Raw genomic sequence first — 13,499 nt, forward strand, 5'->3', positions numbered from 1 at the left:
ATCCATTACAGGAAATGCTTGTGGAGCCTTCGGTGAGATTTCTTTGCTACCAGAGGTTTGAAATCTAGAAAGCTGTGATTTTTCTCCATTTGTAGTTAGTGCCAAGAAAGATCAGGCATCTGTCCACCTCTCAGGAAAACATCTAATTTTTCATTATTTTAAGAGCCTGATTTTCATGAAACTACTTTTTATTCTTTCTCCTTTGTTTCATACATTATCACCCTTTATCATCAAATGATATATTATAATTTTGATGATTGCTTGGCAGGGTTACTGAATAATAATCATTAAATTAGCAAGACCACTAGCTTCTAGTTAAAATCTAAAACAAAGGGCAAAGATGAAAACAGACGTTCCAAAAACATTAAATTGACAAACCATACAAAGAGAATAAGGCTCATCAAACAGGTAGACTCCTTATTTACGCTTATGACTATTATTAGGTGGTAGATGGGTGATCTGTCCTCTGGAAGAGGTGATATTTTGCAAAGATCTCATTGCCATACTTCAGAATAACACTATTTCTATTATACTTTTCTCACATTAGCTATTTCTTAAAACACATGGAAAGTTTAAAATACACAGGAATTACATTCAAAGAAGATTCAGTTGACAGGGAACTTATACTGCAATAGTGCATCTGTTTTAAAGACTAGCAGTAAATTAAATCACATGTGGCCATTGATAACAAAAGAGAAAAGATATCGAAAAGCTATCCATGTTTTCTTAGTCTTTTGGAAACCATTTTTCAAGTTAGCTTCATCTTATACAATATATATGTATATATGTATATATATATATATATATATATATATATATATACACACACACACTATACACAGATGTATAAATATACATAGCTACATACATATATAAGAATATGCATGTATAAATATACATGTATATGCATATTACATATATTATATGCATATCTACATATATGCATATTATACTGACACTCACACACAATCAATCCTAAGACTTTAAGTGGTACTCCTGTAGAGAATTAAATGTTTTAGAGTGTAAAGTTTCAGATCCTTGGAAATTATCTTGTTCTCCCATCCAAGGACTTACTGATTCTGCCTAAGCTTCCAAGATCAGATGGGAATGGGCACATCCAGTAGATGGATGCAGACACAAATTATCCAATTTAAGGGAAATTTTATAAAGAATATAATCTTAATAGCTGAAACACAATTAAATTTAATTTAGTTTTAATTTTAATGGTTTGGGAGCCATAGAGTCATTCTAGAATTAAATTTTTTTAAATCTCTCTTAGGGCTCAAAGATTGTTTATTTGATTTAAAACAGGATAGGATTCTTGGCTTCACTATTCTTCAATTTTTTTGGAATTTGACTCAGTATAATTAGCTATTTATTGCCTAACAGTACTATGTGCTGAGGAAGCTAACTCTATAACTGAAGATACTTCTTGGATTTCTCTTAGAAGATAGTCACAGATCACAGATTCCCTTTCAAAAAAAAAAAATCCACAGAAACAGACATTCAGAGTGTCAATCAAAAAGGGCCCAGAACTGCTATACTAGTTAGGATCAAATTTGTGTTACTTTCATTTCTGATTTGCCATCATCCTGACTCTTCACCAAAAGACAAAACATAAGAATGCTCTATTTGAACATTTTTTAATGCAAAAAAAAAAAAAAACTCCTTAAAAAGATACAAGCAATAGTCTTGGAAGCCCATATAGAGGTCCTGTTTCAGAATACACCATAATGATTATCCTGAATGGAAATGTTTTAAAGAATGAAGTTATCATAGTCATCTTTCCCCACAGAATTTCTTGAAAAGGTCCCCCCCCCCCAGAATTCCAGTTGAAAGGTCTTTCTTTAGTCAGGTGAGAGTTCTAAACAGAGTTTTAAGAAAAAGTGAAATGATAACTAGGCCAGATAAGTTCTGATAAATAAAATAATAATCACTCACACACAGATGGACTTTAATGAGAGTCAAAATATTCAGTACTCCAAAATGTATTGAGGACAATAGAGTTACTCCCCCCAAGGGCCTTTTCTGAATCCGATACCCACCATCCTTCAAGTTTGGCTTCGTTGCCTGATGCCATCGTAAAGTAATGGCTTCAGAGCCACATCCTCCATTCTAAAAATAGTTTCAGAAATGAAGGCTAGCTCCTGGGAGCTCCCCAGAAAGCATCCTTGGCATCCCACAAGGAATACTGGCCCTTCAACCATCTTCCACACCACGTGAGAAACCAAGATGCTAGGAAATACAGCTCAGCACTATGGTCTCTCATTTCCATTCTTGGCAACATCAACCAGCAGAAAAAGAAGAGGTCATGCTTCAGTCTCTGATCCATCAATCTTAGTTAATTATTTTCTTAATTAATTAAGAGTATTAAGAAATACTCCGTTTCACTCCTGCTCCCACTAATTTAATAAAATGTGACGGCTTTAGATTATCTGCTCTGCATCTTTGAGCTACTGTTTGGGTCCATGGAATCAACTGAAGTGTCAGACTCAGCAAAACAAACTGTTCCTAAAACGGGAAATGGGAGTCGGTTGTGGTGGCGCACATCTCTAATCCTAGTGGCTAGGGAGGCTGAGGCAGGAGGATCTCGAGTTCAAAGCCAGCCTCGGCAACTACGAGGTGTTAAGCAAGTCAGTGACACCCTGTCTCTAAATAAAATACAAAAAAGGGATGGAGGTGTGGCTCAGAGGTTGAGTACCCCTGAGTTCAGTCCCCAGTACCCTCCCCCACAAAAAAAATGAGAAATGGGGATGCTAAAGAACAAACTGAAGTATTACAAAGAGAAGAAACCAACATTTTCTATCGTCTGGATGGTACTAGGAACCAAACCCAGGGCCTCATACATGCTAAGTACGTGTTCTACCACTGAGTTACATCACCAGTCCTGTAAAGACCCACATTTAAAGTTCAAAAGTCCCCTCAAAATCAAAACCATAAATTAAAAAAAAAACTTAAAAATAAGAATGCATAACGAAAATAAACTAAAATAGGTGGGGATTTCCTGAAAGCATACCAAGAACACAGTTATTCTGGTGATTGCCACATAGAAAATTCAAAAAATATCTACTGAAGAATTTAGAAAGGCATATGCCCTGTTACACATGACCTTGAATATAAGTTACAGAAGTTTAACAACTGAGATAAGCGAAACGACTCACAGTTCGCACTGCAGTAAAAATTTTACATGAACACTTAGAAATGCATTTTTGCCTGCAACTCTGGTTTTCAAGGGGTTTGTCATCTCTCCTGTTTTCACCACTCACTCGTGTGGTGATGGGACAAAGTTGTATTACCGCAGTGATCATTAGTGATTCCTTATAAAACGTGCTCAGTACCAACAGATGTGGGGCATAGAGAAGAACAGCTTGATCTCTTGACTCCAGACTGAAGCCGGAATTAGTTGTTCTCAGTGAATGGACATTATTTTCTTTTGTCCTCTGTTGATTTTAAGCATGTGTTGTACAAAATTAGACATATTTTTCCAAGTGAAACTAACTTGTCTATCAACTTCTCTGGATCTAAGTGATCATGACCTTCAGCCAAGACCCAGGACCAGTCCAGGGAGACAGCATTTAAGGGAATGTCGGAATGGAATCCAAGGTCTGGCTATTACTGTTTGGGCAGAAAAGAATAGTGGTTTCTTTTCCTCAAGTTATTTTATTACTAACTTGAGATGCTATGCAGAACACTTTTTTGTACTGAAATCAGAGATCATTAAAAACTGGGAGGAATTTTAGGGATGACCTAGTACAACCCATCCTTTGTATGCCCTGAGAAAGGCCAGTGGTGCCCAAAGTGCCACTTAGTGGAAGAGGCAGGAAGAGAACCCAGATCCCCTGATGACTGGTCGAGTGCTATATTTTACCAAATAAAATCAAAGTGTGTATGACAGGTTATCAATTTACCTACGATGTATTCAGATACAAAATAAAATAAATGATATTTCTTATAATTGCTTGCAATTGCTCACAAGCCCCTGCCACACTGAGGTGGAAGGAACTAAACACAGTTTCGTGCATTAAAATCAGTCCAGTCAATGATTCAAACAGTCAGTCTTGGTAAATTCAGATTTTCCTGTTTCCCATCTCCTCTCCAAAATGGCTTCCAAACGTGAGTGAGCAGGGAGGGTTCTGGTGGCCCCAGAGGGAGGTGGGAAGTATCCTTCAGTGGCATCTTTCTTGACAGCCACCGACACCCTGTTGGTGTCAGACACCCTGTTCTCTTCAGCCAAAAAAAAAACATACTTGTGGCTGATGACTTCATGGTATGGTTTTTTTCTTGGCTGAAGAAGAGCCTTTGTGGTATTCCATACAGATTCTGTCCCTCCTGGCTATTCACTGAGATTCATCCAACTAACCCAGGCCTGCACAACCCACTCCTGGCTTCCAGGACACATTGTTCCAACCGTGGCAGTGCCCCCGGGGGCTTTCCAGTGAGCAACCGTGGCATCCCTCCACAAGGTACCCAAGAACTTCTGTCCCCTTCCCAAGCCTCATGAGATTAAAAAAACGCAAATCCTTTTCTGACCCTGCCCACCATGTGCAGAGTTAAGTCTGTCACTGAGGTGGCAGGGGGTTAGGAGTGTATCTTGTGGGGTTCTCTTCTCTGCTTTGGGCTTGTTCCTCCACCTGACAGTCTACGCATCTTCCCTCTCTGAGACTTCAGCCAGCCAAGAGAGGTGGTCTTGATTCAGTCTCTGATTATTCTGCCTTCTTTCTACAATCTATCCTAGCCAAAAGATGGAGTTATGGGGTAGGTATTCCCTTTCTAAGGGGACCATATCCCCTCCTTTCTAAAGTAGTATTCACTCAGCTCCTTTCTCCAGGGCCATGAGTGAGGTGATATGGTAGAATATGATTTATGGGAGAGAAAGAAAAGACACATTGATTTAGTATTTTTTTTAATTTTTCATCACAGCTGTTAGAGGCATGACTTCAGAGTCATGAAATGGATAGATGATACAGTCATCCCCCAGTACTCATAGGGGATGGAGTCCAGCACCATCCCCAACTCTATGGATACAAAAATCAGCACGTGTCCAAGTCCCTAACATAAAATGATATACTATTTGCATGTAACTACACATAGTCTCCTATATACTTTAAATCATCTCTAGTTTATTTATAATACCTACTACAATGCAGATGCCATGTAAGTAGTTGTTATACTCTGTGGCTTAGGAAAAAGTGATAAGAGGAAGAGAAAAGCCAGTTCATGTTCCAAACAGACATCATTTTCTTTTTTAAGTATTTTCTCTCCCTCTTAGGTTGAATGCATGGATGCAGACCCCACATATGAAGGGACAACTTTGTATTCAAATTCCTAATTCCAGGGCCAGTTATCTGATTCTAGTCTACTTGATAGCAGCAAATAACCTGCAGCTTACCCATCCATGCCCTTCACCATGAGCTGCAGGGATGGTGGAAAGGCAGGCAGCATGATCCAGGAAAGAATCAAGAGATCAACTTTGTTGAGACTCTGGAAACACATGGAAAGGGTCTTTTCAGGAGGGTGAGGAGTAGAACTTCAGGCCCCTGTGATTAAAGGCTCTAAAACCCAGTCATGACACAGCAAGTCAAAACATCTTGGCTGTCTTCCTGACTCTTGCTATTGACATTTTTGTCTCTTACATCATCTTATCCAGGAGTAAAATATAAAAAAGAAATCTTACTTCTGGGAAATTGTGGGGGTTAGAGTTAACATCTGCTCGGCATGCACCACATTGAGTGAATTCATATTTCTCCTTTGAAGTTCTTATTCACATTCATCCCTTCCGAGATGAGAAACATAATCCCTCATCATTTTCACTGCCTCAAAACCTTGAAGAGAAACACACTGAAGATTCTCCCCCATGAACTTTTACCTCTAGATACACAAGAATCCCATTGCCATGGGCTGCAAGGACAGCCACAAATGATAAAAAATGAAAATTTTAAAGACGTTACCAATAAAGCTGTCAAAATTAAATTGAAAAGAAAGAGAAAATTAAGAGGCAAATATGAACATTTTTCTTGTCCAAGATCCTCAGAACATAAGAACTACCAACAAAAACTTTGTGAAGAGACCATCTTCCTGTTTAGAAGTAGCCCAATGAGACAAGGGACAGTAAGAGGAGCCAACAAAGAGTAGCGTCAGCTAAGATGAGGAAATGAAGGGCAAGATGCAACCTCATGAAGAAATGGGGTCTGTGGCTGGGCAGGATGCAGCAAAGCACTCTGAGATGCCAGGATGTGTCCATCTGCAGAAAGGCACCAGGCTTCCGACTCCCAGAAAATACTAAAATAAAACACAGTTAAGGTCAGCTTTGGTGGAGCATGCCGGTAATCCCTGTGGCTCGGGAGGCTGAGGCAGGAGGATCTCAAATTCAAAGCCAGCCTCAGCAAAAGCAAAAACATACAGGTGATGCAAAAGCACTAAACAACTCAGTGAGATCCTGTCTCTAAATAAAATACAAAATAGGGCTAGGGATGTGGCTCAGTGGTGTAGTGCCTCTGACTGAGTTCAAACCCCAGTACCCCAAAAGAATATAGTTAACGTACACTCAGCTCTTTCTGCAGGTCTTATCAGAGTTACTATTTCCTTCCTTACCCCTCCCCCATTTCTGGGGATCAAACTCAGGGCTCATACATGGCAGGCAAGCACTCTCCCACTGAACTACACCCCAGCCCTGCTGTTTTTACTATCAATCTCTTTCCCTCTGGACCATAAGTCCCCTGAGGGGAAAGCCTCATCTTGTTTCACTCACTGCAGTATCCCCAATGGCATAGAATGTGGCACAGTGCTCAGGGACAAGTGAAATTTACTTCTGACTTATGACATTGTAAGGAACCAGGAAATGGGATTTGAAACGCAGATGATGCTATTCAAAATGGCGCACCAGTCATCTTCTGATAGTAACCACAGTCCCTGGTCAGGGATGTATTGCTTTCAAGAAGTCAGACTTCAGTGGATGCTCTTTAAAATGAAACTGCCACCCAACAGAGGTCTTGTTGCAGGTAATTAACACCTTACTGGGTGGTTAGATGACAGATAATTGAGGCAGAAACCCTTTGGAAATAGAACATAAAATGAAGAGATACAGAAAGGGGTTAAGGGTGGGTTAGGAAAAGGCAAGCACGCCACAATACCTCATTTTTGAGCTTCCAAATGCTTATATTAAACACGTGTCTCCAATCCTCCCATGAAGATGTTTAACAATCATCTTCCTTATTTTAAAATATCTTGTTACCCTCTCACCCTTACCACCATCACAGATCATATTTCCTGTAAAGCATGTTTTATATGCCTCTGCAGAAACTTGCAAGATTAAAAAAGGATCAACACAGATTGCAAAGTAAAGACTCAAAGGCTCTAGTTTCATTTATATCTTATCCATAATCATCTTCAATCTTTTATCTTATCTGTACTCATAAATTACCCACAATCCATTTAAGAACACAAAGAATCCCCAATCCCTATTATTTTCAGCATGATTGCAAACAGCTAAGCCAATCATATAAACAACTAAATGGGGAAGCAGCTAACATTTCATCTTCATTTTGAGCAATAGTTTTCCAAACTGTCCCCTCCAGAGGCTCAGGGCTTCCAAAGGCCCTGGGATGAGGAAGCAGGGGGTAACATGGAGAAGGCAGGGGCTTGGCCCCCACACCCAGGGTCAGCCACACAGCTCCATGATGTTCTCTTTTCTGGAGGTTGGCCAAGGGGCTTCCACTTGAAATTCCCTTTTCCATGCCTTTAAGGAATCTGCAGACCCCTGACTTAGAATACTCAAAACATCTGAGCCTTCGATTCCAAGAGTGTATGCCATGCAGCCTGGAAAAAGAAATGCTTTCAACAACAGTGTATTAGAATAACAAGCTAAGGACATTTCTACTATAAGGGGTTTTTCATCTGGCTTGAGTTTTTGAAATTGAAGGATTCCCCAAATTACAAAGAGTTTGGATTCCAAAAGTTCCATGTGTGAGTCAGAAATCTGAAATTCTGGACTCACTTTCCAACAATAAAATAATAATAATAATAATAATAGGCCCAAAGAAAGCAATAAATGGTCCCAAAGAAAGCAATAAAACCCTGACGCCTCACAGGTGAACTATGATGTTATTATTCCCACTGGGAGTGAAGTTTCACTTTTGCTTCTTGTTGAATGGGCTATGAGGGCCAGCGGGGCTCCTAAGCACCATTGAAGTTATTTCTTTGAAGAAGTTCATCCTGTGATGTCTGATGAAAAGGGAGCCAGTGATGATAAAAGGCCTTCCCCGCCCTTTATTCCTCTTGAAGGCCAAGTTGCAGGGCAGCCCACATCCACTGTGGTCAGTAGCTGGCCAAGCAGATGTCCACAAGTTGTTTGGGAGCTGGACAAAGGTCTGTAAGCTACTGCCTGGTACCAATTCTGAAAAACGAACTCCTGGAGGCTGCTTTATTCTTCAGTATTTGATATTATTTTACTATGACAATGTAGCACCTAATACAGATCCAAAAAAAAAAAAAAAAGCTTTAAAGGATTCAGCACATAGGTATAAACTACTTCCAGTGTTTATGACCTTCTCAAAGGGAAGGAAGAAAAACTAAAGGATGAGATAATAGTGTGTGACTATAAACAACATTCTAAAGTAGATGGAAAATTAATTTTTGCTTTTCCACCATATTTGCTCATTTGGCAAACTAATGAACTGAAAGAAGAATACTAGTTTTAACCAAATAATTCTAAAAGATTTCAAGATTTTTGAAGATTGGGAGCTATGAACCAATTGCTTCATGTGACATCACAAATTACCAAAACAAAGAATATAAAAAATGAATAGTCAATTCTCTACCCCAACTGGTGAGCTGTTCACAATTCTAGATAGCAAAACTCTAAGGAAATGATCTGTTGCAGAATCAAATCATACAACGGGCTAAAATTAGATCAAGTGCCATTACTGAGTATTACCATCAGAAAAGCTATCTTTCCATGCTTTTATGAAAATGGAAATACTCTTATAGAAGTATAACCTCTCATCCAGAAAAAAAGTACCAGTGATTTCTTCATCCCTCCCCTTTATGACCAATCCCACCTTTAAATACACTGGAGCAGCCCTTGTGTTGCAATAATTTCCTTATTGATCCATTTGTAGGCTTTTTCTGGGCAGCAAGACCAGGGACAACAGAGGTTCACAGATCTGGGCTCTATTCCAAGTTCACATTCTTACCAGCTAAGCTTGCAAGGGCAAGTTATTTAAATTCTTCAAAATTTGAGTTCTTTATCTACATAGAAATAGTAATAAATATCTTGTAGGTCTGTTTGAGAGTTGATGAAATATGAAATAATACACGAAAAATCATGTGCTTTCAATAATAAAAGGCTGTTGATGATGTCTTTATATCACCATGTTCCACATAATTCCTTGTGCATAATAGGTAATCAATTCATGTTTCTTGAAGTGAACAGAATTTATCCATGTTGCCTCCTTGATGAAGTTTACATTTTCTTTCTAAAGATCACATTTGAGCAAAATATCTTTTCCCTCCATAGTACCAGGAATTAAACCCATGGTCTTGAGCATATGTGGCAATCTCTCCACCACTGAGCTACAGCCCCAGCCCTTTTTAGTTTTTTGGTTGTTTTTTGTTTTGGGGGGTTTTTTGTTTGTTTGTTTGTATTTGAGACAGGGTCTAGCTACATTGCCCCAATTTGCAATCTTCTTGCCTCATCTCCCTAGTAATTAGGATTACAGGCATGAGCCACCAGGTCCACGTGGAGCAAAATCTTAAAAGAGACTCCAGTGCCTTCGCCTGATCACTGGCTGGTGATCCCATATACTTTGCCTATATCTCTCTTACCTCTTCTCCCACCAACTAGAATTATCTGCATATGGTGGCTTGCAAAGTTTGAAGCTTGCTACATGGGGAATAATGAAAGCAACCTTTCAGAAAACAATGACCTCCTTTTTTCGTTGCACTTCCAAACATACATATAGGAAATCAATAAACCCTTGCCTCTGAGCTGAGCTGAAGCACCTCTAACCACTCATGGGCCTGAGAGGAGCAGTGTGCCTTCAAAAGGAAGGAGTCAGTGTTTATACCAAAAACCTCTTCAACATTCATGACTCCACTTTGGATATCCTTGTTTATTCTCTTTCATTTGATATAATTCTATCATGATAACCTGGTACCTAACGTGGATCCCAAAGCTTGAGAAGATTTAACCCCCAGGTATAAACTGTTGGTGGTGTTTATAACCCTCTCAAAAATAAGGATGGCTGGGAATAGAAGAGAAAGAAAAATAAAGGAAGAGAGAACATATAAGGGTTCTCCACCTCTAGCATGAAACACTACCAGCCCAGTCCACACACATCCCTCCCTTCCCAAGTTCTTACTGTTAATTCAATTAAACGTAGTCATTCAATTAAATGTAGTCATTATAGGTGTGTTAGTCCTCTTTTTTTAATGCCCTACAGACTCAATGAAGGGAGAATAAACTAATTACAAATTATTTTGCACAGTACCAGGGTACGTTTGAAGTACTTACCTAGAATTTTCTGATTAATGCCAAGTTGGCATATGGAAGAAAGGCACATGGATCTGCCCAGACTGGAACCAAGTTGTGGTACTCCCAGAAGCACAAAGGGGCAGGGGAATCCTTGCTGGCTTCCATAACAGTATCTCTCTTTGGCCAGCACTTAATTTTTAGAATTAATGTCTTAGAACACAACAATTGGTATTTTATAAAAAACAAACATTAGCTCCCAAACAAGTCTCCTTCTTTGAGTTCTATTTTTTTGTAATTGAATAGACTTAGAAATGGCTCCAAGTTCCATAGAAAAAAGAAGGAAGGGAATCACAATCTCCCCTGTGATTAAGCCACCAAGAAAATAATTTTATTCTTGGTGACTACAAGCTAATAACTCTCATGAAGAACTTGAGACTGACATTTTCAAAGACTATTAACTAGGCACCTTTCTCTTCATATGTTCTACTTTTTCTTCTTCGCACCAGGAATTCTCAGAAACCATCATCAGACTCTCCAGTCACAATTTTTTTTTTTAACTTTTCAAAATGCTTTCACACCTGACTGCCCCCATTTGATACTTGCAGCCACCTCAAGGCAGGTAGACAACAGAGACTATTTTACTTTACAAAAGCACAAAGAATCAGGGCAGCTGCCCCAAGGCCACAACTAATGAACAGCTGAAGGGGCCCTACCATCCAGCCTTCCTTCCTCCTTCCTTGGTGTGGCTTACTACTCCATTGATCAATGGACTGAAATGTGGTTGTTGCCCATCTTCCCGTACCTTGTCAGGCAAGGTCACTTCTTTGAAAGAATGCCCTGTGTTTCTTAAAGCAATTGAGCGTCCCTGTAGGAAACCCTGCCATTCTAAACCCTAGTCTTAGCCGATGTGCTTCACCATATTGAAGGCAAGTTGGCATCCAAAATGGTTGAGTGGGAGCCAATTGTGGTGTTCTAATCTTTGTTCATGCTGTCAATGTGACATATGAAAAAAATATGAATAAAGTGACAGGATGAAAACAAAGCTAGTAGCTGGTGTGAGATACACAGACGGGGTGTTAGCCCCACATGCACTGCAATTGGGTCAAGTTAACACCTTGTGTTTTCCCTACATATGCGGTGTGGAAAAGCTATTTATAAAATGTTTTTAAATATTTGGGGCCAAATATATCAATATTGTTGGAAAACACTTACTCTGACCAGAACTCATTTATCTGCTCTAGTCCCAAGTGAATAACAGAACCAACAATATCAAGATGATCCAAGACCAGGAACAATACAGATGTTCAATACTATCACCCAGAATTCCCAAACAGGCCTGCTGTCAGTCACCCTGCTGGCTGGTGACTGGCATGAATAATACAATGACAAAAATTTTAGAAGAGTGGGCTTTAGAATAATCTTTTATACCAATATTCACAAAAGAGAGCTTTCAGAAATTACCTGACTCTGCAATTCACTTTGCTGCTTCAGGCGAAGATTCTCAGGTGTATCTGCCACTGTGGTGAAGGACTGCTTTGGGTAGTGTCTGTGGAGAAGATTTTAAAAAGAACATAGTTAAAATAACTGTGCTACAAAACAAAGCATTAACAGCAATTGTTTCATCCCTTGCTTCTTTCACAATGGAAGAGGTACTAGTCCTCTTGGCTAAGCTCATCTCTGGATCCCATCCATTCTCACAATCCTCTATCGCACGGTCTTCCCCACTTTTTCACAAAACTTAAACTTGAGTTTCTCTATTGTGTTAGCTACTTCCAAGCAGGATTCAAAGCTCAAAGTTCTCCTCACTTTTATTATCCCTCCCCTTCACCCACCCATCAGACCAGCATGTATATCATCATTCTATCCTTAAGCCAAACTTTCAATAAAAAGAGGCTAACTTCACTGTCTTTACTCATTTCCTTTCCAACTCCCTCCTCAACTCTCTGACTTCCAGCTTATTTCCAGAAGTTTCTTTCCCCACAGTCATAATGACTTCCTATGGACACTTCAAGCAAACATGTCTTAGTTCTCCTCTTGCTTGCCCTTCTTTTTCCTCTCTTCCAGATACCTGGTAGTAACCTCGACTCCCCACACGTCCAATCAATCACTTACTAACTCGTCTGCTAAATATATCTAAATTTTACACACGTTCATTTCCACCTCACCTCTTTATTCTAGGCCACATCTATCTTCTAATACTTGCCAGTCTTTCCCTTCTCATATGAGCTGTCAAAGCAAATATTTCAAAATGTAACTCTGGTCACATTGCTCTCTGAATAAAATCTTTCGGTGGCTTCCCACAGATCTTAGAATAAAGTCCAGCCTCCTGTCTTCCAAGGTCCCCAGGCCCAGGCATCTGCAGACTTCTCACTCACACTCCACTCCCTCACCATAGGCCATCACTCTGCTTCCTGCAGTTTACCCCTCTTTCCCATTTCTCCTAGAAAGCTATTCCCCTTGCCAAGAACACCCATCCCCCTGAATAACTGTGTTTATCTTTATGTCACCCTCTCCAGGAAGTTTTCCTGGCCTCCCGAATTTGGGTCATGAATGGACGCTGGATGTACTTGACTTCCTCTGTTTTAGTATCATACTCATTTGTATTTTGATTGACCTGTCTCTCTGACTCACAGTACAGTGAAAGTTGTATGGCAGCAAGAACAGGCAACCTTGTCCCTTGTCAGAGCACAGTCTTGCCTATATCTCCAGTCCCTAACAGTGTCTGATTCACAGTATGACCTCAATAAATGTTTGCATCAGGGACGGATAGATGGGAAAAGGGTGGACCATGGGTTCAGGGGTGCAGTTGGACAGGAGGAATAATTGCCAATGTTCCACAGTACATTAGGATAACTATGGTTGACAACAATTAATTGAATATTTCAAAATAGGCTGTAGAGAGTTTTATTTATTTATTTTTGGTACCATAGATTGAACCCAAGGGTGCTTACTCACTGAGCCACATTCCCAGCGCTTTTTGTTGTTGTTGTTGTTGTTGACTTTTTATTTTGTTTGGTTTCTTGGGGGT

The 13,499-nt window shown here is 39.7% G+C and overlaps 1 protein-coding gene across 2 annotated transcripts in view; it reads right to left on the reverse strand.

Annotated features, from left to right (window-relative positions):
• Positions 1-13,499, reverse strand: part of Nebl (nebulette) — a 327,715-nt gene that overhangs the window by 184,039 nt on the left and 130,177 nt on the right. For both annotated transcript variants that reach the window (XM_026402385.2, XM_077802715.1), the window contains exon 3: positions 11,933-12,017. In XM_026402385.2, the coding sequence (XP_026258170.1) occupies positions 11,933-12,017 (85 nt within the window). The remainder of the gene's footprint in view (positions 1-11,932; positions 12,018-13,499) is intronic.

The sequence above is a fragment of the Urocitellus parryii genome, chromosome 9, assembly GCF_045843805.1.
Source record: "Urocitellus parryii isolate mUroPar1 chromosome 9, mUroPar1.hap1, whole genome shotgun sequence".
Lineage (NCBI taxonomy): Eukaryota > Metazoa > Chordata > Mammalia > Rodentia > Sciuridae > Urocitellus > Urocitellus parryii.